Source organism: Abrus precatorius, unplaced genomic scaffold, assembly GCF_003935025.1.
Source record: "Abrus precatorius isolate BTA unplaced genomic scaffold, Abrus_2018 Scaffold4, whole genome shotgun sequence".
Classification (NCBI taxonomy): Eukaryota; Viridiplantae; Streptophyta; class Magnoliopsida; order Fabales; family Fabaceae; genus Abrus; species Abrus precatorius.
The window spans coordinates 15,030,882-15,058,396 of record NW_020874384.1 but is presented as its reverse complement, the minus strand read 5'-3'; the positions used below and the strand labels follow the sequence as shown (position 1 = coordinate 15,058,396).

General features: G+C 31.3%; 3 protein-coding genes across 9 annotated transcripts; 2 read left to right on the top strand and 1 right to left on the bottom strand.

The window, feature by feature from the left end:
• The first annotated feature begins 10,957 nt into the window (after window positions 1-10,957).
• Window positions 10,958-16,718, top strand: LOC113864472 (phosphoglycerate mutase-like protein 1). 5 transcript variants are annotated; one of them, XR_003504854.1, is made up of 11 exons: window positions 10,988-11,152; window positions 11,603-11,664; window positions 12,015-12,122; window positions 12,312-12,391; window positions 13,526-13,688; window positions 14,386-14,460; window positions 14,597-14,685; window positions 15,205-15,324; window positions 15,945-15,998; window positions 16,210-16,254; window positions 16,330-16,718. XR_003504854.1 is itself a non-coding variant. In XM_027498220.1 (10 exons), exons 2-10 carry the CDS (start codon window positions 11,605-11,607, stop codon window positions 16,442-16,444), a joined length of 855 nt encoding a protein of 284 aa, XP_027354021.1. In that variant the 5' UTR covers window positions 10,958-11,422; window positions 11,603-11,604; the 3' UTR covers window positions 16,445-16,715. The 5 variants fall into 5 exon arrangements, 3 of the variants coding, with proteins under 3 accessions (XP_027354021.1, XP_027354020.1, XP_027354019.1); XR_003504853.1 differs by having other exon boundaries at window positions 15,935-15,998; window positions 16,330-16,669; XM_027498220.1 differs by lacking the exon at window positions 15,945-15,998 and having other exon boundaries at window positions 10,958-11,422; window positions 16,330-16,715.
• Window positions 16,719-17,949: 1,231 nt separating this feature from the next.
• Window positions 17,950-23,472, bottom strand: LOC113864471 (protein odr-4 homolog). 3 transcript variants are annotated; one of them, XM_027498216.1, is made up of 10 exons: window positions 23,248-23,472; window positions 22,852-23,154; window positions 22,676-22,764; window positions 22,442-22,570; window positions 22,229-22,349; window positions 21,189-21,273; window positions 20,964-21,073; window positions 20,584-20,729; window positions 19,269-19,365; window positions 17,950-18,333 (listed from the first exon to the last, which is right to left on the bottom strand). In XM_027498216.1, exons 1-10 carry the CDS (start codon window positions 23,326-23,328, stop codon window positions 18,250-18,252), a joined length of 1,245 nt encoding a protein of 414 aa, XP_027354017.1. In that variant the 5' UTR covers window positions 23,329-23,472; the 3' UTR covers window positions 17,950-18,249. The 3 variants fall into 3 exon arrangements, with proteins under 3 accessions (XP_027354017.1, XP_027354016.1, XP_027354018.1); XM_027498215.1 differs by having other exon boundaries at window positions 17,951-18,454; XM_027498217.1 differs by having other exon boundaries at window positions 18,291-18,444.
• Window positions 23,473-25,854: 2,382 nt separating this feature from the next.
• Window positions 25,855-27,117, top strand: LOC113866179. The gene has a single exon (XM_027501062.1). It carries the CDS (start codon window positions 25,855-25,857, stop codon window positions 27,115-27,117), a length of 1,263 nt encoding a protein of 420 aa, XP_027356863.1.
• The last annotated feature ends 398 nt before the right edge of the window (window positions 27,118-27,515 follow it).

Below are 27,515 nucleotides of genomic sequence, written 5' to 3'. Positions count from 1 at the left end.
AGGGGTACACTAGTCTTTTTTCTATTTCGGCTCTACTATTATGATCTTGATCTTGATTTTGATCCTCTAATTAGGTGACAATTGAAGTACTGGTAAGTGATGATATCAGCATTATATATTGTTCTTATTATCCCCAATGTAAGTTTAGCGATTTTTCTTGGTAGGTAAAGCTCGAGAAATATGAACACCTAGGTGATGAAGCGTTACATATGTATACAGCACAAGGTTTATGCAACTGTTTCAGTAGCTGCACTGTTTGTAGGGTAATCGGAGCCTAGAAACACACGCACGGCCACATAATTTGCAAGTGGAATATATGAGATTCGAGGAGGGGTTCTACAATTGTCGCGAAGTTTGTAGCTAATAATTAACCAATGAATTGGGATGCCACCGTTTATGATATATACATTGTGTGTTTGGTTGTGCATTTGTAAAATAGATTTTGAATGACTTTATTTTATATAAAAAATTAATTAAAGATGAATGTAAAGTAAAGTAATTTATGTTTGATCTTTTTAAAATAAGTTTATAACAAAATTTTGTATAAATTTTTTAATTTATCGTGTTAACTCAACTTTATAATCAAAATAAAATTTAATATAAATTTATCAAACACATATATATAATACAAAATTTGAATTACGTTTACATCTCCAAACATAATCTTAAAAAGATTTCAAATATGCTAATAATGCATCCGTTATTATACAGTGCATACAATGTCTCCTCCTTTGGCATGCCTATGAGTCACGGATTTTCGACCCTTGGAAAAAAGTTTATGCTTAGTCGTCTCTTGATGAAGGGTTTCTGTATTCTAACTAGCTAGCATCCTCCCCAATGTCATTTTATGAGTATAGAAGTCGGCTATGGTTATAACTTTACGTGTAGCACGGATCGAATTACATTCTGAAATGCCAATGGGAAAAATTAAGTCATTTTCTAGTTATGATCTTCCAATGAAGAATCTAAGGCACACGTGCTATTGACAAGTTAATCTACAATTAATAGGAACTAAATTTAGCTTTAAGGTGGTATAGCCTTATAGCAGAGAGGGATGCATATTGTCAACCATATTTATATAAAAAGATGCATGAAAATCCCACCTTTGTTCCAAATCGGCAAATGTACCAAATACTTTATTGCAAGAAATAAAAAGTAAACTAGAATATATGAATTGCTCCCATTGGGTGGTAGTCATTTATTGGGCCATTTGTGCTTAATCTTGCAATTATCAGCCTATGGCTTATTGTCAATCATCTTAGGCTAGACATCTCTACTATTTTTTTTTAAATGGAGTCATGCAATATTAACTACTACGCGTCAGAATTATGCATTTCTCATAAATTTAAATTTGTACACTTACTTTTTAATTTAATTGTAACTTAATAATTTTGATTTTGAACAGCAATTTTTTTTAATGTGATATGAATTTCTTTTTATGATTGTAAATTCATATGTAAAAAATTATAGAATATTAACGGTTAGAACAGTAGTTGTATGACATTTAGGAAAATAAAAACTACACGCAACGATTCCAAATGGGTTTAATATAAAAGAATAATAATTCTATTTTTACTTAAAATTCTCGAGTAACTCTTACCAGTTACTCTATTTAATATTTTTCTATAAATATTAAAAAATATTGTAAAATAGATTAAATTTATAAAAAATATTTATATAAAAAATTATTTGGTACTTCATTATATAACTTTATTTTAATATGTAATATATTTTTAAAATATAAATAAATATTAAATTTTAAAATTAAAATTTATAATCATTTAATTTATTTAAAATTTAATATGCATAATTAGTATGTTAATATCACATTAATTAAAAAAATTAATGGATAAAAAATAAATATTAAATTGAGTAAATATACTTTTGAAGTAACTTTTAATATTTACACCCCCCCCCCCCTTGCTCTAAAAAAAAGAGGGAGAAACCGTCATCGTATTGGTATTGCTAAAGCTTTCCACGCTCAAGTTTGAAAATTAGACACACACGATGTTTCCTCTGAAGCTATGACTTATCTGCCTCTGCGAATTTCTCTCAGCAGCCATGCTATGCACCAAATGATTAAATTTGAACGTGAAAGTCAATCATTACCTTGGAAAGAAATTACAAAAAGTTTTAGTGTGATGAATCAAAGGTGATTGTTTATTTATTTATTTCATGAGTATAAATTATATAATAGAAGATAGAGTCATGTAATTAGCCAAAGAATTGATGTTGCTTTTTAAAAGCTAGCGAAAGAAATGGACTGTAAGAGTTTATTAATAAAAATTCATTGAAAAATAATTTATTTTTTAAAAAAATTACATCAAAGAAACATAGCCAATGAGATCCAATGCGATACTTGTAAATAAATTAATTTCTTTATTTAAGAGACTTAAAAGAGTTTATGAAAAATTTATAAAAACAATTTATGATTTTTATTATTATTTCAAATTTATTTTAAAAATTTTATAATTGAATTTATGTCATAAGTTATTTTATATAAAAAATATTTAATAATTTTTTAATTAATGAATTAAATATAATTTTAGTCTGTATGTCTTAACAAATTTATTATTTTATTCCTCTTGAACAATTTTTTATTCTTATTATTTTTAATTTTACTATTTAATGCTGATGTGATTCAATGACAAATTAATTTATGACAGTCTTTTAATAAATTAATCAGTAATAATGACTAAAAAATAAAAGAATTTAAAAAATTAGAAACAAAAAATACATAAAAATTAAAATGACTAAAATATAATAACTAAAAAAATATTTAATTAAGCCTTAATTAAACTATTCATTCAAACATACTCTTAATCTAAAAAATGGCACAATATAACAAAAGTGTCCCCATCTAGCTTTGCTGTAATCTCATATACTTTAAAGGACTTTGACCATGCTCACAGGGAATGCGATTACTCGGCTTTTAGTTTGAAAGTTTGGTGACATTCTTGTAACTTTGGTGCATGTATTCCTTTCTTGCAACCATTGATACAGCAAAATAGTGAAATGTTGACGTACACTGTTATATTAATTAGTTTGGGATGATTCCCCTTCCCCTTGCTAAAAAAATTTATGGATCTTCATCAATCTAATTGCATGCGGAGCAAATTTGAATTTTTCGGCAATATGAATAATTCTTTTTAACATAAAGAATTAACTTCTCATTTTCACTTGAATGTGTAATAGACATTACCTCAACCAAAAGCTTTAGCCGTCAGATATATATAGTTTTTAGGTTATGAATATTTTATTTTAAGTAGGTTTTTTTTTTCTTCCAATTTTTATGTGATTATGTTGCGAAAAAAGGGGTGATTTTTTTTTACTTTTGAAAACGTGAGCTGTCATTACAATTGTAACAATTAAACAAAGAGAGATTTTATTTTTTAAATTTAAGAACTAGACTAGTTTTATTTCTTTTTTTGTCACCATGATATCAGGTGTTTGATTTCATTAAAATGCCCATTTTCTTTTATGTTTACAATATATGCATACTTTTTCAATCTTAGACACACTTTCTCACCTCTAGTTTCTCATAATATTACGAACACTTCTGGATCCAATTTAATGATAATTAATGATAGTGATAATAGTTATAAGTGGATAGTTTTTAGCATGGACATATAATTTTAAGCATTGGAATTAGAATGATCTTTTAAGAATAATGCCGAAGGTTCTTCTATTTTTTGGTGAATTTTTTTTTTCAAGACTCACGAAACGTCCTGCTAAGTGCTATTATACTAACAAAATCTACATACATATTTAAGATTCTTTAGACACAAATTATAAGAGGAAGTGCAGAATATGACCTAAACATACAAATTTAAGGAACAATACGAGCCTCACCACACGTGTCTATTTTATGCAGTTTCCTCTTAAATCGCTGCAAAAGAATCCCAATTTGAAGGTTGTGTGCATGATCTCCCATTAACGGGCATTATAATATCTCAAACACCAAAACAAATGGCGGATTTATGATAAACCACCCCGACAAGACTGACCTAGCACTCAGCCATTAACACATCCATCTAGTTTGCTATCTCGCTCTTCTTTGTTTCATTAAATACTTGTGAAATATTAAACTACTAATATTGTGACCCTTTACATAAGGAATATTTTAGCTTTATTGCCAAAGCCTACAGTTAACTTATTAGATACACACACGATACATAATATTCTGCCGTTATACATATTTATACGAATGCAAAATCTTTCTTTTGTTCTTTTTTTTACCCGTTTCTGTAATGCGTTTTATAAAATATAAACTTTTGTATATGCTATACGTAGTCACATACAATTAAGGAGTTGTATTGATGAAATAGAATTAAAAAAATGCTATAAATAGTAAAAAAAATGACGATTACGTGACAGTTGTGCTTCTAACCAGTTTGACACTAATAATTCATAATAGATTCTTTTTATTTTATAAAATTATGTTTCCCTATACCTAAAGATAAAAGTGTTTATTTTAATGCAAATAAATAATTGAACAATTGCAAGCATTATTTTAAACCAGAACAATTTTCTTTGTCTGTAACTTTTACCAAGTGCTTAATTTTGGAAATTCATATCATTCACTTTACGAATTTAGAATATTGCATATTACAGTCTCAATATCTTCAAAATGTGATCAATAAATAGTTTGGATAAAGAGACAGTTGATAGTATGGTGATTTTTAAAATGTTAAAGTTAATAATCGAAATATTTAAAAATTAACCATTAATGATATTGATGAGAATTATAAAGAGAACAAAAAATTTCAACTAATTAAAAGATTTGTTATAATTTCCATCATTACGAGATTCAATCACATAAAAATAAACTAAATAATAATTTTTTTATACCCAATAGAAAAAAATATATAATTTTTAAAATTAAAAAATAATTTCGTGCAAATATCTCTCGTACTATAGTGTAATATATCTTGATTAGAAGTAAAATGTAACTGAGTTACTGAGCAAACTCTTGCTCATTCGTCCATCAATCAACGTTGAGACAACATTTCGTATTTAAAAAGTAGCGATCATGAAAATGTATCAAACTTAGAAGAGAAAGTGAGACACTAAAAACCTGAAGCATCCACGAGGAACACAGGGACAAAAACTTACGTGGCTGAAATGAATAGGTAGATGGTAGTGTGAGAAAACCGCGGCTGTTTTCCTCCTACCTTCCCGACACAGTGGTATTCTTAAAGCAGTTTTGGGTATGGTTTGTATCTTCCGTTGTTTCAAAAGATTCAGCTTTTGACAGCCCACAATATCTTATTTGGAATTTTGAACTTCCACCAAAACCACCAATCTTTCCCCATCTCCCACGTTTGTCAGCTAGCGCTTTTTGTTTGTTAGTTAGCAGTCTTAAACAGTAGTGGATTGGGGTCCAAAACGCCACGAGCCAACTTAGATTAGATTAGATTAAAGAGTTATTTACAATTACATTACATTACATTAATTACACACACCGTGGTGTAAAGTAAATAACCTTTTTTCTGTTGAAGGTAGGTCGTCCTCTAGCCTCGTTGTTGATAATGATTTGGCTAATTTGGCTCGGCTGCGGACATTATCATGTGAAGATGAGAATGATGGTGTGGTTCTCACCCTCTTCTCTCTTTCTAACAATTTTTTTAAGGTAGTGACTTGTGAGGTAATAAAATGTGTAAAGGGTAACAGATGGGGACAAATAATGCAAAGCCATTAGTTAGCAATACGTTAATAAATTTTTTAAGCGCTTTAAATTGAAATGTTTCTCTTGTTCGTGTCACAATTCTTAAATTTATATGCATCGCATAAATGGAAAACAAATTAAAAGATAATCCTAACTTGCATGATTTTATCTATATCATTTAATGTATTTGCATATAGTTATTTTATTAAAAAATTAAAAATATCATTTATTTTTGTTGAACACTATTAACTTATTTTTTAGTTATTTTCAAAAAATTTATCTTTAATAATTAACTGTTTCAAATGTAAAATTAAATATTATACATAAAAAATATTATTTTAACTCCTGAAACCACAAACACGTGAGAATTTATCTTACATATAGAAGTGTTCGGAAAAGTAGTTTCTAGGTCGATCACGAGTCATTTCCTGCGCAAGAAAACGAGAAGCAGCAGCAAACCCCACCAGTTATTCACCCTTAATTATTTCATCAAAAGTCGTGCCTGTGATCTATCTCCTCTTTGCATGATGAACTTTACTCTTTACTTTAATTTTCCTTTGCTTAGTCATCATTTCCGTAGTGTGCATGTATTATGATTGTCGAATTTGGTTTATCTAAATTTATTTTAGATTGAGAAAAGGGATTATAATAATTGATTAATTATTAAAATTAAATAAACTTTATAAATTATTATATATACCTACTTATATTTATACCAATTTAAACGGGGTTGAATAGTCCATAATTTTTAGGTACTGTTTGATATTGGTCATTGACCCCCCCCCCAACTTTTACAGTTTGTTGTGTCTTAGGATAAAATTATTTGTACGATAACAAACTCATTTTTTTAGGAAATTTGAAAAATAATTAAAACAAAAGTCTATCCAATATGCTTGAGAAAAAAATAACATTTTAACATTAATAATATAAGAGTTTATTGTATAAAATTAATAAGATAAAAAAACTATTCTTTATGTATAAAATAAAATATCAAATAAGTTGTGATTGATTTAAGGGGATCAGAGTTATGCAAGAGTCATAAATTTTTACGGTTTAAACACATAATAATATGAAAGGTGCCCGTGCTTAGTCTTAATAAAATTATGATACACTGAATTTTAAAAATATTATATAAATATATTATTTTTTAAATATACATTATGTCATATTGATATTATTATCTTCTGGAGAAAATTTAATTCACCACTCATGTCTCTCATTACAAAAAGTATCAACTGATTCACAACGTGGTTAAGTGCGACCTTGATCACTGCTACTTTATTGTCTCAGTTTTTGACGATAAAATAAATTAGAGTTCAATGTCCGGTAAGGAGTCATTGGCCGTAGCATTGGAGGATGGAGGTAAAAGAAGTGTATGTACTTAGGTAGAAATCCATCGATCCTAGTATTTTAAAATGGAATTCGTTGAAATGGTAAGAGTAATAAATGTGAATTAGTAGCTACAAAGTATTTATATACAAGTAGAGAGTTAAGTAATCGCCTAACTAATTTCTCAACTGATTAATGATTAACTAAACAATCATCAATTTGCTGTGTTTTCCCCTCAATTGTTTGGGATTAGTGTCTGGGAAAAAGATTAAAAAAAATTACTAACAAATTACAAATTTAACGAAACAATTATAATAACTATATATTTATTGAAAACAAAAAGTTAGGTGGAAAGTGGTGTTTTTGCTGACTTATCCATTCAGTTCTTTAGAAGGCCTTCTCTTTTCCAGTTTAGGATGAAAAAATAAGCAACCTCCCTTTGCATGATACCATTTATAAGTTTATATCACTATACTAAGAGTAAGGTTTAAAAAAAAAGAAAAAGATTCGGATAATCTCATTTAATATTCACGTTTTTACATCAAGCATTAATTGTTTGTTGAGTAAAATTAAGAACATTTTTAATTTTTTAATTTTTTGCTTTCTATTTGGATGGTTGGAAATTAAAGATGAGGAATACCTAAAGAATTTTGTTACGTCAACTTGGTGATTATATACCAAATTAATTAGCTATATCAGTATTCTATAGTGTGTGTTAGACGTCAAACATGTGTAGACAGTTCGAGAGAAAACGTCACCAAGTAATCCACCAATATTGGAACTCAAGCATTATAATTATTTGATGGATGAGGAGTACATAATCGTAGTTTACTACCAAATACATATTATTGTAATCTAGCTAATATCTTTTGTGAGATTCTCATAAAGACCGATCATATATGGTCTTCTCTCATATTGCCCTACCAACTAGTTTTCATCACTTAAATTCATCAAAAACCCAGTGCTTGTGAGTTGTGATCATCATGGGTTCAGCTCCATGCAAATTGAGCGGCTATGTGTTGGGTGGTCACACTACATTGTAATCTAACCTTTTGTCTTTTATGAGATAGAGAAAGCGATTGATTTTTCAAGACACTTGAGGGGTATATTTATATTAATTGACATATTTAATGATGATGATGATATGTTATACACCACTACCTTAATGAAGATAATAGATATTTATTCATTAAGCTAAAATTGGTATACAGGCACAAACTAATGCAAAGAATCCTTCTCCATACACATTTTTTTTTAAATCTAGAGATTATTTAGGTTTTTTCCATGCAACATGCCCACTTCAAGCAAAATTGAATAGGTTTCTATAATTTTGTAAATAGAAATATATATAGTAGAAATGCAGCACTAGCAATGGATTTGGCATTAAGCTAATTTGAATATAGAAAGAAATAATTACCTCACATATCCTCCGTTAGAGGGAATTACAACTGTACAATAACCCAATTTGGAAAAACTCGTTTTTTGAATACGAAAATATTTTAATTTAAAACCTTCCCACTTAATTTGGGTGATACATATCCGGCAATTCATTAATTTTGTCTTTTTCGATAATAGGAAATCATCTTGGTTTGAGCTAGCATATATATTGATCAAACTAATACTTCGAAGTCAAATTTGTGTGGGGGAGCTTGGAGAAAAGACAAACTCCTGAAAAATCAATCAAGATTATATAGATCAAGGATCCAATTCTCTAGGTTAGAAATGAAATAAGAACATGTCATAAATTATGTAATCCAACTTGCGTGTTTCGTGGACTAAATTTGTAGCCGTAAACTTGTGATTAATTATATGTAAGTTATTAAATTATGGTATAAAAAATTTGTTGGTAAGTTCAGCTAGCTCTTTATTTTTCCAATTACAGTTGTGTATAAGACACAATAGTTATTAGCTGTCCGAGTTAACTTCAACATTGTCAACTTTTAGTCATGTTATCGAATTACATTGAACTTGCTACATCTTTCTATTTATCTTTCTAATGTTTTTTTTTTACTTTAACATAAATTAAGTATTAAATGAAAGGATATATGTATTTATTAATAAAATATATTTAGAATTACTCACTTACATTTGATAAAACTTCATTGACCAGAAACGTATAGCTTAGTGATGAAAGACATTATTTCTAAAAGATAGATGCGCACTGTACAACTCATTTTTGCTAGGGAAACAAATATTCATTATATTATTGTCCAGTTTCTGCATTTTCAAATTTAGGAACACTAAAGACAAAACCAAAATCAAAGCTAAATTATAAGAGAATAACTTATAAACCAATATATTGTTCTTGTTCTGATTTGCTTTTGAGGATATATTATTAAAGTATTTTGGCTACTGTTTGTGGAGAGTAAAGATTAGTTGTTGGCCTGTTATCTATCATCAAAGACGAGTGAGATTTTGTCACACATAATTCATGTTTAATTAATTAAGTAGATTATTGTACATATTAAGAATGATTAGTCGTGTCGCACGAATATGTTCTAGCTGTTAGTAAGTGTTTTTGCATGTGAAATTCTGGAAGCCTGAGTATATATTGTTAACCCTAGCTATTTGTAAACAAACGAGGTTAAAAAGTATAATCTTAATCACCATGTAGTATTGACGTTCTGTATATCCATTTCGTATTATAACATAAATAAACAAATAAAATATAAAATGATAACGTTTTAAATTCCAATACTGTGCAGCAGAAAAAAAAAAACACAAATCTTTCTTTCAGATAAAATGAAGAAGAAAAGGTTAATTATACAAATACTAATATATATTATTATCAACAAAAATTTGTCAAATGTCAAGATAATTTTTATTAATATAGTTGTTATCTCACAAAATAAAATTAATAATTTTTTAAAAATATATACGGACAAATAATTTTTAGTCTAGTTAAGATTAGTATAGATAATAAATTTCCTCTTTAAATATTCAATACAACAAAACTAAACTCAAACTTAAAATGAAAAATTATATTTAATTCACGTTCTCAATAACAAATTACTAAAAAAAGTTAATATAATAATTTAAGTAAGATAACTATTAACATATTGATAATTTTTATAACCTTGTAGAAAATGTAATTACCGAAACTGAATTTTCAATTTCGCTTTTATTTTTCAATATTTTGCAATTTTTTAAAAAACTTTCCACTATTAATCTATGATTCACGTGAATCACTGATCCATTACCAAGTAGCCATTTTCTGGGCCAACAATGAGGCAAATCCAGTCCATTGTGATGATGTAAAATGTGTAGTCCAGTCCATTAACAAAAAATGAGAAAGAACTTTGGCATGGATCTTTGTACAGAAAAAAAAAAAAGGGAATGGATCTAATTTTCAGGCCTTCCAGTTCGTCTAGGTTAAAAAATTGTCACTTTCTTCTAACAAAAATAAAAAAAAACTTGTTAAGAGCATACAAAGTGGGTTAAAAAGTCTGAAAAGATCTTTATTAATGAATCGTAAGCAAAGTAAATAAACAGATCTAAATATTACATACAATGACAAAAATTAAGCTGCTAAATTATGAATCTTCATTAATTTTTACATTTTATTCAAGGTGAGACAGAGACATTGGGATTCATACTTCATCTCAATAAATATATCTAATTTTCAGTTGCAAGTTGTGATAACATGCGTTCATTTATAGAGAATATTTACTGCTTTTCTTAGCACGTTGGGTATTATTCCGAAACACGATAGGTATAATAATAATAAAGCAAATTGCGTAAAAGACGAATAAACTTTCGAAGTTTCCCAAGAAACGGAGGTACGTTTTTGACCCGTTAAAATTTGAAACAGGTAGCTTAAGGAGGTATTCATGACTGAATCCCTTTTTTACATGACTTTTCTAACCTTCTTAGTTCTTACTACACCGACTAAACAACAACGACATGGATTGGTCCAATCATTTGCTGCGTAAAATATGTGTGATGAGTGTGTGGCATGGGATGGGAGAGGGATAAGTGTATTACATTCTATACGGTCGCGAGTTCCAACTCCAACAACGGCCATTATTTAATTCTGTTACGGCAGCGCCATGCTCATTTCGCATGACCCTATTTTGTTGAATTCCGCTTTTGTCCCCACTCCCATTTCAGAACATCGCCAACGTTCTCATTTTCTTTGCTTCTCTTCTCGCTCAGGTACTCTCCTCTCTCCCATTCTTTTTTTCTTCTTCACGTTTTTTATGCTAATTAATCGCTTTAGAATTTCTAAGCATTCAATCTACATTACATTTTCTAAGGAATTTTTCGTTTCTATCTTCTTTATTAGCGATTGACGCGCATTCAAATCTTGTTTTCTTCTTGTTCTTTTATTTCATATATCGAATTTTGGACGTGATTATGGTATGTTCCATGAGGCTTGGAGCGTAGGCGTAGCGTAATCTTGTGTGATTCATGTAATCTTTTTAGGTACTAATACTTATGAGCAATCTGTTTATGGAGCTATTCTTGTGTTGTTCAAGGAGACAAGATTTATTTATATCCGTAGTTGGTTTTTCTTGGTTTCCAAAGAACCAAAAAATATCGCTGGCTTACCGATAGTTTCATCAGTCACATATTCTTGTTGGCTTTATTTTCTTATCATCGCAGATATGGATACTGCTGCAACTCAAAGTCTTTACCCTTTGCACCGGTGTAAAACTCTTCACCTGGTTTGTGGAAACTTTTTCTCTTAAGCAGATTGTTCCTTTTCTCCTTACGATGATATCATAAATTATAGAATAAAATATGTGGGTTATATGATGATAACTTTATTTTCGGTATGTGTGAAATAAAATCCCAAAGCTTAACTCACCTGTGATATTTTAAAATATGCTGTGATGTTCAAGAAGATTAGGAAGTGCTTGAAATTTAGTTAATGTGGATTAAATTCCATTAACTATATTTTAAGGGTGAAAAGGATCATTAGGAAAATATTGGGGTTCCTTGCTTGTATGTTGGCGTATTTGTAGGTTCTTGAGAAGATTATTTGCTAATGTTCAACAGTATTAACGTCTTGTAGGTTAGACATGCCCAAGGATTTCACAATGTAGAAGGAGAGAAAAACCCTGAAGCGTACTTGTCCTATGATCTTTTTGATGCAAACCTGACCCCTCTTGGCTGGAAGCAGGTAATTGCTTGTCAAAATGGCTGTGTCATGTCCAATTGTCAGGTAGTATGGGATTCTTGTGTAGGCTTTATACGACCTTTAGCTCTTCAACTATAATGGCTAGCTTTTCTGACGTGATTTTTTCAATTTTTCTTAGTTAATATTTTGTTCTTTATATGTCATGGTGAAGTACTTGCGGCTCTATGACAGGTTGATAATCTGAGAGCACATGTTAAGGCAAGTGGTCTTTCCAAAAGAATTGAACTAGTTATTACTTCCCCCTTGTTAAGGTATAATTTCATTATAAATTAGAATACTCCTTTATAGGGTGTTTGGTATTTGGAATTTTCTTAAGTGAGATTCCTGGAAATGTGTTTTCTGAGTAACTTGTTACTCATGTTTATTTACTAAGTAAATTTATTAGGAATTTTTTTATTTTCTCTCATTCTCATGTTTAGTATTAAAATAACTTATTTGAGAATGTTATTACTTTTACAAAAATACTCTTAACTTAAATATAAGCCATATAAAGTTCTGCAAATAATGACAACAGTTAAACTAACAAAAAAAAAAAACAACTGAAGAGTAGAAGTAGAGCTGCTATGGAAGAGAGAGCGTGAGAGAGACCAATGAAGTAGAGAGAAGAGAAAGTACAAAAATGATTTGGAATTGATAAAGTGAAGTAGAGTAAAAAGGGACATTTTTGTTCAAAAATTTCAGATTCTTACGAAAGTTGAGGATATCCACCTATTGAGGTGGGAAAATAAAAATTTCAATTTCTTCAAAATTCAAGTTTTTCGAGAATCTCAAATTCCTAAGAATATTTTTTTATATCTTATATGAAACATGGGTAAGGAAACTTTTTAAGTAATATTCCAAGAAAGTTAAAAGATTCCGGATACCAAACACACCCTTAAGTCTTCTACTAGTCTCATTTTGTCAAGATTTGTTACTCCTTTTACTGTTTCCCATTAAATTGTTTCTGAGCAAGGCCTTAAAGATTTATTGAACTACACCAGATGGGTTGATAGAGATACTTACAGGTGATATAAGTTGAAAGAAGACATGTTATGACCGTGCTGGTGTATGAGAATTCTTTTACAAGTTGGACTAAATCTGGTAACTGGAAGATACGATGATAAGTTAACAGAATAAGACTCGAATAACTAAATATAGAACAACAGAAATCGGATTTGATTTTTTGAAACACTGAATGTCCAAGGATGGCGTAACGGTCATGTTTCCTCCAAAACATATTTTTATTCTCTTGATCAAAACCCTACAGAGCACAAATATATTCAGAGAATGTTTCACACATTTTGAATTACAAACAACGTATATATATACAATAGAAATTATTAAATGTAGTTTTGTGGGGTTATATTAAACTGGTATTTGAACAGAACAGATGCTTTCCATTGCAGGACCATGCAAACAGCAGTTGGAGTGTTTGGTGGTGAAGAATACACCGATGGGATTGATGTACTTCCTCTGATGTATGACAATGTGGGAGATAGTGGTCGTGGTGCAATATCTAGTCTGAATTCCCCACCATTTATAGCAGTAGAGCTTTGCCGAGAACATTTGGTATGTCATGATAAAAATATTTAGCTTTGGCATGTCATGACTTATTTCTTCCCAAACTTCAAGAGGTTGCAGCATCGGCAATTAGGAAATATACCTTATAAATTACTGAAACTACATGTTGTCAGTCTCTACCTTGCCATTTTGGATCTTGCTTCCCTGCTTATTAGGAAACTGATGTCAGGTCATGTTGGCCATTTTCAGTTTGTTTGTTGAATCAAATACAAACCATTATCGGCTGCCCAAGGAGCTGCTCTTTTGTATGCTCATACTTGCCATCTCAACTTGTTTCTTTTATTTTTGTTCCATGATTCAATCACTTCGTTTTGTTTATCTTTAACTGAGTTTCCCATATCATGTTAAATAATCTGAAGTTTGTTGATTCATTATATGATGAGGAGTGAGGGCATGGGGTGTGTGTTGGGCAGTTGGCTCCTTCGTATTCCTTTATATTCTGCCCATACAGATATTCAATTTTTTTTTTCACATTGAACAATTGGTGGAGGTTACTGGTTTTCAGCATTTACGTGGCATGTGTTTTAGCCACTAGCTAGTGACTAGATTAGATAAGCTTATGATGAGGAGAAAAAGTTTCAAAATTGAGCATATAGTATTTTATTACTTCCTCTCCTGCTATTTTATACGTCATTTGGCATTTAATTTCAAGTTTTGTGTAATGCTTCCTCTTTTTATGACTTAGGGAGTTCATCCTTGTGATAAGAGAAGCAGCATCACAGAGTACCAGCATATGTTTCCAGCAATTGATTTTTCACTGGTAAGTGGTCTTTTTTTATTTGCTCTTAATATGGAATAGAGCTATTAAGTTTGTTTTGATGCATTAGTTGCTACTTGCTAGAATATAATCGAAGTTTGGTTAGATGGGATTCATGCATGGTGTAAATTGTGTTTAGATAGAAAATGATGAGGACATTTTGTGGAAACCTGACAATAGAGAGAAGAATGAAGAAGTTGCTGCCAGGGGACTGAAATTTTTGGAATGGTGAGTGTGATTATTCAATTTATGTTTCTGGACCGTGACTTTATATGCGTATTCAACAAGAATCTTATTGAAGTAGGGAGAGCCTAAGAGGCTGCTTGATTGTAATGAATTTAGATGTTCATATTCGTAGGCTTTAGGGCTTAAGCTGAAAATTTTATAATTGGTTGGATTGGGTAGTGGCTGTTTTACACTTTAGTATGATAATATCCCGACATTCAGATGATGCATGTCATTGCCCAATTTTTAGCTTTTTTTTACTTCTTACTGTATGGCATCTGAAGCACGTATTTGTATTAGTCCATTATGATTACATATTGGTGGCTTCATATTTCAAGAAGGTATTATATTGAGATTTACTGCACAATCTGCTCTTTTTTTTTGGCTGATTCCTTCATAACATTGTGCTTATAAAATATGTTACTGAAATTAGTATGCAAATGATATATCTAGCGGAAGATATGACTATGTGCCTATAATAAAAAATACAGATTTTCTTTTCACATTTCCTTATCGGTCCAGGTTGTGGACACGTAAAGAAAAGGAGATAGCTGTTGTTACCCACAGCGGTTTTCTGTTTCATGCCCTAAGTGCTTTTGGAAATGATTGCCATCCAACAGTGAAGAATGAAATCTGTACACAGTTAGTATTCCTCTGGAAGTATTGCCTTTCTTTTTTAAGAATAACATGTGCAGGTTTTGAGATATATGACAGAGAGCATAAAAAAGTGTTATTTTTACTTGTCTGATGAGGACTAAGAAGTTTCACATCATTAATGTATTTCACAATTGATAAGATGTCACTCTCAAAAAATAGGATGGAAGTATTGCCTTTTCTTTTTTAAGAATAACATGTGCAGGTTTTGAGATATATGACAGAGAGCATAAAAAAGTGTTTTTTTTACTTGTCTGATGAGGACTAAGAAGTATCACATTATCTTCCAACGACAAGTTTCACATCATTAATGTATTTCACAATTGATAAGATGTCAAACTCAAAAAATAGTATGGTAACTCATTATTGGCTATAGCAGTGTAAAACTTTTTTGCATATCACCGCATCAAAATGAAATTAAATATCAAAAGGAAAAAAGATCGTGACTTGTTCTATTATATTTCGGGTACTCATCTGACAACTTTTGATATATTGGCTAATCTCCAAATACATCTTTTTCTTCTGTGTTTGCTTGTTTAATTTAATTCTCTGTATCATTTAGTTTATGTGGTAATAATCTCCACTTCCCTTTTGAGAGGTTTACATAGAAGATGAAGAAAAGGGAATTTCACGATTACTCAACATGTGCACAACATCATAATGTAAATGTTTTAACCTTTATTTGTTACTCCCCTTAAAATTGAAGGTGAAAAATAGTTTGTACGAAAAATTGTATGAAAAGCCAATCTCTGATTATATCATAACCAATTTTAACAGAATAAAGCTTTTTAGCAAATAGGTGTTTGCAAACCTTGCTTGAATCAAACTTTCACACGACTACACAGTTAATTCTCTGTTTCTTTGTATATACAGCTTTGCTAATTGTGAGCTACGTTCAGTGGTTATCGTTGATAGACGGTGAGCATTTTATTTGAAGAACAACTTACTCTTAAGCTTCTGCAGAAAATTCACCTTTGAATTTCATTTTTGCAGTATGATAGGTTCAGATGAGTCCTCTACCAACTATCCTGGCAAAATTCCATATGGCCTTGACCTTCCCAGTGATGCTGTTGACGGGAAACATCCTGAGAATGGGGAGGCGAAATGATGGTTTCCCTGCTCTGTTACATGATGGAATTTTCTTCGGTTATGTTATTTCTCAATCACATTTATAGCTTTTCACGATGCTAAACGCAACACGGTATCAACTTTTTATGATAAAAAGATGGATGCCGACAACGAATACTACATTTTAGCATTCCTTAAATGGCTCAATTTCATGTATGGACAAAAGACATTGCGATCTTTTTTATTCACGGTTAACGCTCCTTTGACATATTTTAACTTTCCTTGGTAAAACTGGATTGAAGATATTGATTTAGAAGTAAACTGTGCATTTTGAATTTTTCGATTTTTAACTGGCCTAAATAAACTATTATCCTGAATATATGTGAACCAACAAAAATAATTGAGTTTTTTTTCTTCTCCATGGCCTTGTAATTAAGGCAAATGATCGAGTATCGAGTCAGTCGTCTTTTCGTGTGCAGTTCAACAATTACAAATTTTGACTCATTATTTCTTTAATTGGTCTAAGTTTGAGAATGAGTGGATATAACCGAGTTCAGATCAGGTAAATATCAAATGACAATACCTCTAATAACTTTATATATTATTTCCTTCAATTCTAATTGTAAGATTATTTTAACTAGATCACATGGATTAAAATAATAATAATAATAATTGGTTCATAAATTCGCTTTTAAACAATTAATTGCATTTTAAATTTGTTCTTTTTTAAAGTTAAATTCATTTTTTAACACATTCTCATTTTTAAATGCATTAATATTGTCTAAAATTTTAATTAAAATTGTGACTTAATTTTTTGAGTTTTACTCATTTTTAATAAATTTTAGTCAATAATTAAAAATGTGTTAGAGTATGTTTTGTGACCCTTCCCATTTTAAATTTATCTTTATTTAAAGTTACATTCTAATATTTTTGTTAAAGAGGTTAAAAATTAGCCTTTTTATGGTGAACCGGAATTGCATTAACTTGAGTTAAACCTAATGACCTACTGGCCCTATTCTAAAAGGTCACCAAAATTTTCAAGCCCTAGACCATGTGTGACAGGAGTTTTGTGCAGGTTAATGAACTAATTAGCAATGGTCAAATCGGTGATTTTAAACCTAACTTTCCTTGGATGATCAAAATCTTAAAAGTTCAACCCTTCAATGAATAAGAACTACTATGCTTAAAGAGATTAAATTGCAGTAATACTAAAGTGTTTATACAAATAAATTTTATAAAAATAATACAATATAACATATTAAAGCGCTTCCACGGTTAAATGCTATAATAAATTTTTATCTAAAACTCATTTTAAGCGCTGTAATATTTTTTCTTTCACATACTATTACACCAGAAAAAAAGATATCATTGCAAAATGCTATAAAAACATGTGCCGAAGTGTTATAACTTAAACATTTTTGGCATAGTGAATATACTAACATAATTGTTATACTTCATATGATAGAAAATATTCAATAATCTAAGTCCTAAATTATTTAACATTTAAGTCCAAAATGTACTATTATCGCAGTAAAATAAATTGAAGTTAATTTTCTTAAATCCACAAAAACCAATATATTTTGGGTTGATTCCAGGTGAAGATGATCAAAAAGCTATAAGGCATTGGACCTTGCTCAATATTGTTTCCATATCTGCCGTTGTATCATTTCAAAGTAAAATAGTTGCCAACTACGCATGCAGCTTTGTAAACTATAAGAATGTGTATTCCATTGAGAGAAAATTTTTAATATCACCCTTAACCTTTCAGGAAGAATAACACAAAACCAACTAACACAGATAATAGAAGGATGAGACCAGCAGCTACAACATTAATGTGAGCCGGCTTCACAGCTTTACTACTTGAACTCTTACCTTCGCCATTAAGTTTGCTCTTATCTTCCACGAGGTGAATTTCTGAATATGAGGGCACCGCCACATCCCAGAAAGATTTAGTTTTGAAAGATAGCAGTTCTTTTTCAGGCTCCAGAATTGTAGAGACATCAGTTGGAGCTTTCATGGATAATAACTCCATACAATGATCTTTTAAAACCTAAAAACGAAAATTAAAAATCAGAGGAATTATAATTTTTCTTAAAAAATGGGCTTAATTACATTTTGTCTCTATACTTTAACATATGTATAATTTTGATCTCCCTAGTTTTAATTGCTCACATTCTAGTCCCCTTAGTTTTTCCAATGTTCTCCTTAGTTTTTCCAATGTTAAAATTAAGTCCACCCCAAAATTAAGACTTTTATTATATTTTATACATTTTATTTTGTATTTTTATTTAAATATTTTGTACATTTTTTCTTTACTTATTTGTATAAATCAATAAAATGTCATCCCTTCATTATATTTTTATTAATTATTAGATAAAATTTTGAAGTGAAAGACTTAATTTGAACATTTGAAAAATTAGATGGACTAAATGTGAGTAATTAAAACTAGGGAGACCAAATTGCATATACAATAAAGTATAGGAGCCGAAAGTGCAATTAAGCCAAAATACTAAGGAAAAAAAGTACAGGTTCATTGTAACAGTGATAAGCTTGTAGAAGCTACAGCAATAAAGCAGCTCTAGATTATGAAAACATCGGCTGATGTAGGCAAACTGGAAACAGTAAACAATGATATCCTTAAGTGCGCTGTTCTACGTTCTATGTCTCTTACTGGTTTTGGTTTACAGGAGTTTCCAACATTATAATATTACTTTGGTTTTTACCGGCTGGGCAGCCTCTTGCAATTATGTTGACATTTGAAAATGAAAACTGCGTAATTCATGCCGCTCAATTCAAGCACATTTAAATTCATTTATACTTTATTCGCAATGCAACAGGTAATACCAGGTTGATTTGGAACAAACCTCAACAGTTTCAGAAGGCTGCAAGTAATCACACACATACACCCCTGCTAACCACGGAGTAAAGACTCTTCTAGGAAATGGAAGACTACATCCTTTTCTGTCAAAAGAGAATGATACATTTAATCAAATGAAACAAACCAGAGCATGGGAAGCCAAAATAATAAAATGCCTGAATTATCCATTATCATATATGAATTGACATGATTATCAATTTATCACTTTTAGATGTTAAGATGACCACATTTGGTAGGAGTATGACTAAAATACTCCTTATGACAGTTAGACAATCTGCCACCCTTGAGCTAGCTCTTAAAGTTGAGTTAGGCCCAATCAAATTTTAAAAGATGTTTATCCCTGCATAGCTGTAGAATGTTAGCTTCAGCTATCTAGATTTACTCTCTATGTAACCTTCTACAATCACTTTACACGAGATGCTAATCAACAATCCATTCCATAAACAATTGCACCCTGATGAAGTTTCAGAATATCAACAAGCATTGCATCCCGGGTAAAAAGGATGTCCCTTGGGAGATTCTTTGGTTCCAGGTTCAAATCCCACCTTGCTACTCTTCAGTCTACACTCCCTCTTTTCATTTTAAACATTACAAACTACTAAATTAGCAATCAAATCAACTGAACCTAGTCACCAGGCTCACAAAATGAACAAAACCCTAGGAAAACATTATGAAATAACAATCTGCCTAAATAGCTAATCAGATCTACCTGTAAAATGCAATGAAGGTAAGATATTCCTAAATGTATGAACATGTGTTATTATGATTCATGCATCAAAGAATATAATTGAAACAAAAATAAAAGGCTGAAATCTCCCAGAAAGTATAATAAACCATGTTATCAGCATGGTAACGAGGTGCTAAGAATAAAATGACTCAATGATCATGTGAAACATTATATTAATAAAACAACAAGGTTACTTCCTTGTAACTTGGGTCAATGGTTCAAATTTGGGAAATAGCCTCTTTGTTAGCAGGGAAAAGGCCTACCTCCCCAGACCCTGCTAGTATGGAGCCTGGAGTACTAGGGATAGATGACAAATCCCTTTGGCTCATTGTACGAGAATAAGAATCCAGGTATATAAAATGCAGTAACCTTATAAAACACACAAGATGAAGCAAGCATGCGCTGCATCTGTGTCATTACGAAACACACCTCAGAGTATCTGATAATAAAAACTTAGAAGGCAAGGAACCATTGGATTGCATCAAGAACAAGAATAAACTCTTGGTAATGCTTTTACAGAAAGCAAAGTTGAAGTATGCCAATGAAAAAAATACCATTGTTACAAGTTACATACCTTAACAATTGCAGCACTAGTTGGGGAACGGGCTTTTCAGACTCATCACTTACTTGGCTTCCAACATCATGATTGTTACCTGAATCACCATCTGCCTCATCACAGATTATATCCAATCTACTTTGCAGACTTGCAATAATATCCCCCTATGTACAGAATTGTGATCCAGGAAATATAGGACAAAATAAGGAAGAGAGGAAAGTTGGTGAATTTATCATTTCATTCTAGAAACCCATGAGAGAAGGTATACAATCAACTAACCATATTTCAAGGCAGATATTTCCAAACAAAAGCCAAATTTAAGACAGCCCATGAATCAAAGAACAGAATTTTCATCATAAAATCATCAATATAATAAAAATGGATACTTGTTGGCTCACCTTTATATCAGCGACAGCTTGTGAAATTGGCTCTTTTGAATTCAGATATGCAAAAGAACATATCGATCCACTAAATGAAAGAATACCAACAACATCTCTTTGGCTGCATGCTTTACAAAATATTAACTGTTAATGTTAGAAAATGAAGTTTTAAACAAATGCAAAAATAATAATAGCAACAGTAACCTGAATATTTGTACGAAATAAGATTGTATGCAAACATACCTTCAACAAAACTATTATTCAGAAATGGGAGAAGCAATTCAACTTCGTGCAGACCTTCTGATGAGCATGGTTCACTCTCAACAACCTAGATTTATAAAGAAGAAATAAATTTCTTACAAAATAATGGCATAGAGGGATCAGGCAATGTGACCATTTTTAAATAATGAAGAACTTAAGTACATCTCAAGACAACCACCAAACACAATAGAACTGTGCAACTAATCAGTAAGCACCATAAAATTCCTATTGAATAAGTTTTATTGATCATATCCATTTTTCTAGCACAGGAGTATCTGTTAACCAATAGGCTAAAAGGTATTTTTTATCTGATAAAGAGAAATTCCTGTTTGAAAAACCACTTTGGACACTTGAAGCTCCTTCTAAGTCCTTCATTAAGACAGAAATGCTCAAAAGAAATGCTCTTCAAGTTCAGAGAAACAGTGCATTTAACTGAAGATTGTCCAGAAGCTGATTACATTAGGATTATGTTCTTTGATGTGTTTGGTGAATTTTGTTGTGCCCCACACCTTGTGGCAGTATGAAACTAAATATCCTGTTCTATCAAGTAAAAAAGGTTGTAAATATAGGGCATACTCTATCATTTTGCGAGTCTTCCAATAATCTGTTTCCATTTAACTACTGTCTCGGTCATAGAAAACCAGAAAACCTTCAACAAATTGCAATCTTATTGTAACAGCTTATGATTTAAGTGAGTCTGGACATCAAGCTTTGCACTGACTTCATTGATGCAGCACTAGCTAATGAACATATCAATTCAAGCATTGCATTCATTTGCTAGTTGGAATATTTACAAATAGTCAAATACCTGGGCCATTTAATAATGTAATTGGTTCTAGATACCGAAGCTTAACATACTGGAAAAAAAAGTGAACAAGCAATCACTAGATCATATGCCAAAACAAAACAATGAACACTTGTTTGCAATTTAATAGTAGCGGGCTAGCTGCTTCCATCCAACTTCACAATCAACAATCTAGCAGAATGAAATCTACTCACTAGCAGGGGAGTAAAGTAGTTACCAATTTACCATCAATCAAAGCCTTTGCCCCTGTAAGCTCTTTGGCATGAACAGATATAGCATGACGAAGAATATCACTCAACGTCTGGAACTTGGACACACTGTCATGCAATACGGGTAACCTTGCAAGACACAACACCATGTCCAAGAACTCAAATTACCAACAGATTCAGTGCACAATCGATGAACATTACAATATTTTTGTTCTTGTTACCTCAGGTTAAAGTTGTACATGCACTTAAACGTTTGAAGGGAACTCAAAACCTTTCCCATTTTAAAATCACAAGGCCGTAGACTACTAGTTGTAATATTTGAAGACAGGGAGCAGCTTCGACAATTCCACCTACAGTAGCATTCGAAATATAAGAATAAATATATAATATATTACATTAATAATAATGCAATAGCAACATCACATCGCAAGAAAAAAAAGAAGTATTAGGGTTACCTCCTTGGACTATAACAAATGTGTAGAAGCAATCTTTCATCCCAGTCAACATTCGAAACTGGCGCTGCTTCAGCAACTTCCCTCACGGTCTGCAAGGGAAATGACATTCATAAATCACGAATACAAGTACGATTAAGCGAGCAATTATCAATGTTAATTGTTAAATAATAACGAACCTGGCAAAGCATAATGGTTGAATTCTTAAACGCAGTGTCGTTAACCCAAACGTATAGGCCAACGACCTTGACGCCGCCGAGGAGCATTCTAGAGACTTGGCGAGCATGTTCGGCGACCCAACCCTTGTCGATGAAGAGAGAAGAGGAATCGATGGGCTGAGATTTGGATTTGGGGGCCTTTCTGGTATCGGGCTGGGTGATGGAAGAAGGAGGTTGGGCCGAGTCGTTGGGTGGAGTGGGAATGAGGTCGAAGATGAAGGCACGCTCCGAAGAGGAACTGAATTTGCCGATTAGAAGGCCCACCTGCAATCCAATTGGGGGAAAGTGATGTTAGTGTGTGTGTGTGTGAGAGAGAGAGAGAGAGAGTTTTTGATCAGTAAATGAGTAAGCGAGTGCCTCAGCTGGAAGCGCGGCTTGGCTGAGTCGATCCTCAATGGAGTTGAGTCGCGTTTCTTCTCCAACTACGCCTTTCACCATTGCTCACCCTTCATAAACCGCACAAACTATCAGATCTATTATCTTTCCGATCAATTCTATCAAACCTAACCTCCTTCACCTCTTTATGTCAGGTTACTTCTTCTCTTTCCTGCGTTTTCAAATGCTTAAGGGACGTAAGATCAATGTAAAGAGGACAAAGACGAAAATCAGATAACTAAAAAATGGTAAACTAAAATATATACTCTGCTGAATAACTCAAGTCTCATGAGAGATAGATAATAGGTTATATGTAAGATAATTAGGAATGGAATTTGTCTCTTCAAATTTTCTACTATATACTGTGTCTTTCTTGCAAACGGCGTTGAACCAAATTATATAAATTAATAAACAAATTAAAATTACTTAATTTTTTAATATTTTAAAAGTTATTATAATATACTAAATTTATCTTCATTTAATATTCTTGTGTCTAATTATAGTATTAATATTTACCTCTGTTGAATTTAATTTTTTTATCAACTTTATTTTTAAAGACAAATAAAAAGACATATTAAATCAAATTTACTTTTAAAATATGATTTATTAAAAAAAATATTTTTTAATTAATTTTATTGTTACAATATTCACGTGATAAATCATGAAATAAAATAACTATGAATATTTCATTTTTTAAATTGTAATGCTGAACACAAAAATTTATTAATTTAAATTTTTATCTTTAAGAATTTTCAAAATTCATATTTTAAGCTTTTAGTTTTAATGGATAATAAACTCATGTTGTTTGACATAATAAAAATTTAATTTAATACATTTATTATCATCGTCATCAGTCATCAGATCATTAAATTCTCAATTAGTTGAATAAATCATTAAATGTCATTTTTTATAATATAAATTTTTTAATAAAAATAATTAAACTTAATTATATTTTTTATCCAAATAAATATTAAGTATTTTATGATAAATTTTTATAAATTTTTTTTAAGATTTAATTTTTAAAAAATTTAAAATTTAAAATTTAATTTTTACCGTTAACTTTATTTTGTTAAATATTAAATTATTTCATAAAAAGTTGAATCAACACTCTCACATAATATATTACATCATTTAATTATATTATTTAAAATTAATATTTATAAATAAATTATTCAACATATTTTTAATGTTTATAAAAAAAATTCTCTACTTATTTCTTTCTTATAATTCCTTTCACTCCCTCTCCCTCCTCTTCCCTACAATCTCACACCCCTACTCTAACTCTACCACGTTATCCCCTTTCCTCACCCTACCATGCACCTTTACCTTCACACATTCTTTCACCTTATTCTTCACTTTTTCCTCCCAACCCTACTTCGCACTCCCGCCTTCAACCTTACACTTTTGTCCATTCTATTCTCTACTCTCTCTTTCAACCCCATCTTGCACCCCCAACCTTACACTTTCTCCCACTTCTCCCTATCAACCCCACACTCTCATATACCCCATTTTCTATTATCCTCCCTCCAACTCCATCTTCCAAGTTTGTATGTTATATCTCAAGTCAGCTTAATATTTAACGAAAGAGAGTTAACTATATAATAATTAAATTATAATTTCTTAATTTTTTATTAACTAAATCCTAACAAATTTTTTTTATAAAAATTTATCATAAAATAACTAATATTTATAACGATAAAAAATATAATTTAGTGAAATAATATTTCATATTTTTAAGATAATAAATTATTTTTAAAAACTGAATATAAGAACGATGATTATTTAAAAATATAATTTATTATAAAATTTCAAGTTATAGATCAAGTAATATAATTTAATTTTATGTTACAGCTTATCGTCTGTTAATTTTATCAAACATTATTATTTTAATCAACTAGCTTATTAATTTTAAGCTTTCAACTTCTAATTAACTTTTATACGCTGAGATGATTTTACTAAGCATACCTTAAATAGGATTTTTAAATTTAAGACTAAATTTTATATTTAATGCACTTAAATTAAATTAATTTATTTAAAATATAAAAATATCGTTGGTTTAAAAACTTATTAACCGAGAAGTGAGAACAGTCTTTCAAGAATTTAACGACAAAACTGTGTGAAAAAGTAAGGAATTAAGTCCTCGTTATCCAAATAATAGTCTTTTTTTAATTCAACTGTTACCAGTGTTTAACTTAGTTAAATTTTAACTGACTAGCTTTTAGTATTTGTTTATCTCACTCGACTTCAGCATTTTTGTTGACTTTTCATATAGACAAATATGTATAGTGTATGTATGCATTAATTTATCTTATTTTAAAGTCAAACAAATGTTTAATCTTATAAAATAAAAACAGAAACGTAATTTTGTTTATTTACATCGTAAGATAATGATTTGCGGCTTGGTAGTTATGATGTTGTATTTAAAATTTAAAATTTGACATGCGAATATCTATTATCTGATTATTCGGTTGCTCAGGTGGATAGAGTTGGTTAGCATAAAATAAGGAGGAGGAAGATAAACTTACTATAAGAAGAGAGACAGCCTTCACAATTATTTTCATCCACTCTCACTCTCTCTCTCTCGCTGCCATGTCGAACCACAACATCCCAAATCCCTTCTCCAAAGTGAAGTTGATCTGCAGATACGGAGGCAAAATCCTCCCCAAGCCATCCAATAACATGAAACTCGCTTACATTGGCGGAGACATAAAAATCATGAAAGTTGATCGCAACATAAACTTCTTCCATCTCTTGAAAAACATCCACTCCTTCACCAAAAACCACGTCCTTTTAAAATACCAACTCCCCGGCGAGGATCTTGACACTTTAATTTCCGTTGTTAACGACGAGGATCTAGAGAACATGATGGCTGAGTATGATCGAGTGTGTCACGCCTCCACCAAGTTCCGCCACTTCAAGCTGTTCCTATTCCCATGTTATCAAACTCCGAAGTCATCCCAAGGCGATTCCGATTCCGATTCCGATTCCGATTCCGATTCCGATTCTGATTCTGATTCTGATTCTTCTGCCACTGCTTCTATGCTTGATGGTAATGCAGATATTATTACGCAGTTGCAATTGGAATTGGAGGAACGGATCCTGACTAACGAGTTTCAGAGTTTTCTGAAGAATATAAATACAGATGATCACGTAAGAATGGCTTTTCGTCTGGAATGGCTCCTGACTAACGAGTTGCAGAGTTTTCTGAAGAATACAAATGCAAATGATCACGTAAAAATGGCTAATAATCTTCCTCTTCAGAATCACAACATTCCATTGCATGGCCAAGCTTGGACTCCAATGTCATTACCAGTGCCAGAGAGCCACGTGACCGACGGTGATAATGCATGGAGAGCCCAAGCCCAAGCCCATCCTACTTCCGTTGTAACACCTATCTCTACTCCCAAAAGTCACGTGACAAACGATGGATATGCTTTGGGGGGCCAATCACACGCTCATTATGCTCTACCTCCCCACTTGGTCAATGGTGGATATGCATACCAGTCTCAAGAAGCCCAAGCCCATTCTACTTCGGTTGCTCCACCATTGTCTACGCCGAAAAGTTACGTGACAAGCCACTGTTATGAGTTGGGAGCCCACTCACAAGCCCATTCCGCTTTGGCTTCCCACGTGACTGGGAGTGGTTATGCACTTGGGGGTTCTTCACCTGTGTCCGGAGTGTACCAAGAAAGTGCTCCGCAACACATGGCTACACCAGTTGGTGAGGGTAACTGTATAGACCCGGGCATGGCTCTGTTCATACAAATTTACGGTACCACACCCAGTGAAGCTTATTCTCGCCTTTATCCATCTCTAACAGGGCCAGTCCCAAATGATGGCCGGAATTACTGAAGATGCTGGCCATGGGCATGGTGGCAAGATTTACTGCGACACAGTTCAAGCAAATCCAAATTAGGACAAATTTTGTTTCGTGATAATAGAGAAATATTTTTTTTTTGGCTTTATTGCTGGTTATTATTTTCCATTTTAATATCTATGTAAGAAAATAAACAAGATGTAATAAAAATTTTGTTTTGGTTTTCATTTTCTATAATATCTTGAAATTGTATGTTTATTTTTTCTTATCAAAGGTTTTTAAGTTTGTAAAATTACGTAACAAAAGAATAAATTTTATCAAGAGGGTGCAGCACTGGTAATTAGGAAATATACATAAATTACTCACAGTTCGTGTTGGCAGCTTCCATACTTATGTGGGAAACTGGTGTCAAACTCATGTTGGCCATTTGCAG

Excerpts from the sequence above, each read along its gene's own strand:
- LOC113864472 (XM_027498218.1), top strand. The coding sequence starts at position 11,047 with ATGCTCATTTCGCATGACCCTATTTTGTTGAATTCCGCTTTTGTCCCC. Across the intron at positions 11,665-12,014 it reads GGTGTAAAACTCTTCACCTG|GTTAGACATGCCCAAGGATT; the intron begins GTTTGTGGAAAC and ends AACGTCTTGTAG. Across the intron at positions 15,325-16,209 it reads AAGAATGAAATCTGTACACA|CTTTGCTAATTGTGAGCTAC; the intron begins GTTAGTATTCCT and ends TTGTATATACAG.
- LOC113864471 (XM_027498215.1), bottom strand. The coding sequence starts at position 23,328 with ATGGTGAAAGGCGTAGTTGGAGAAGAAACGCGACTCAACTCCATTGAG. Across the intron at positions 23,155-23,247 it reads AAGCCGCGCTTCCAGCTGAG|GTGGGCCTTCTAATCGGCAA; the intron begins GCACTCGCTTAC and ends ATTGGATTGCAG. Across the intron at positions 18,455-19,268 it reads AGCCTTCTGAAACTGTTGAG|GTTTTAAAAGATCATTGTAT; the intron begins GTTTGTTCCAAA and ends TTTCGTTTTTAG.
- LOC113866179 (XM_027501062.1), top strand. The coding sequence starts at position 25,855 with ATGTCGAACCACAACATCCCAAATCCCTTCTCCAAAGTGAAGTTGATC.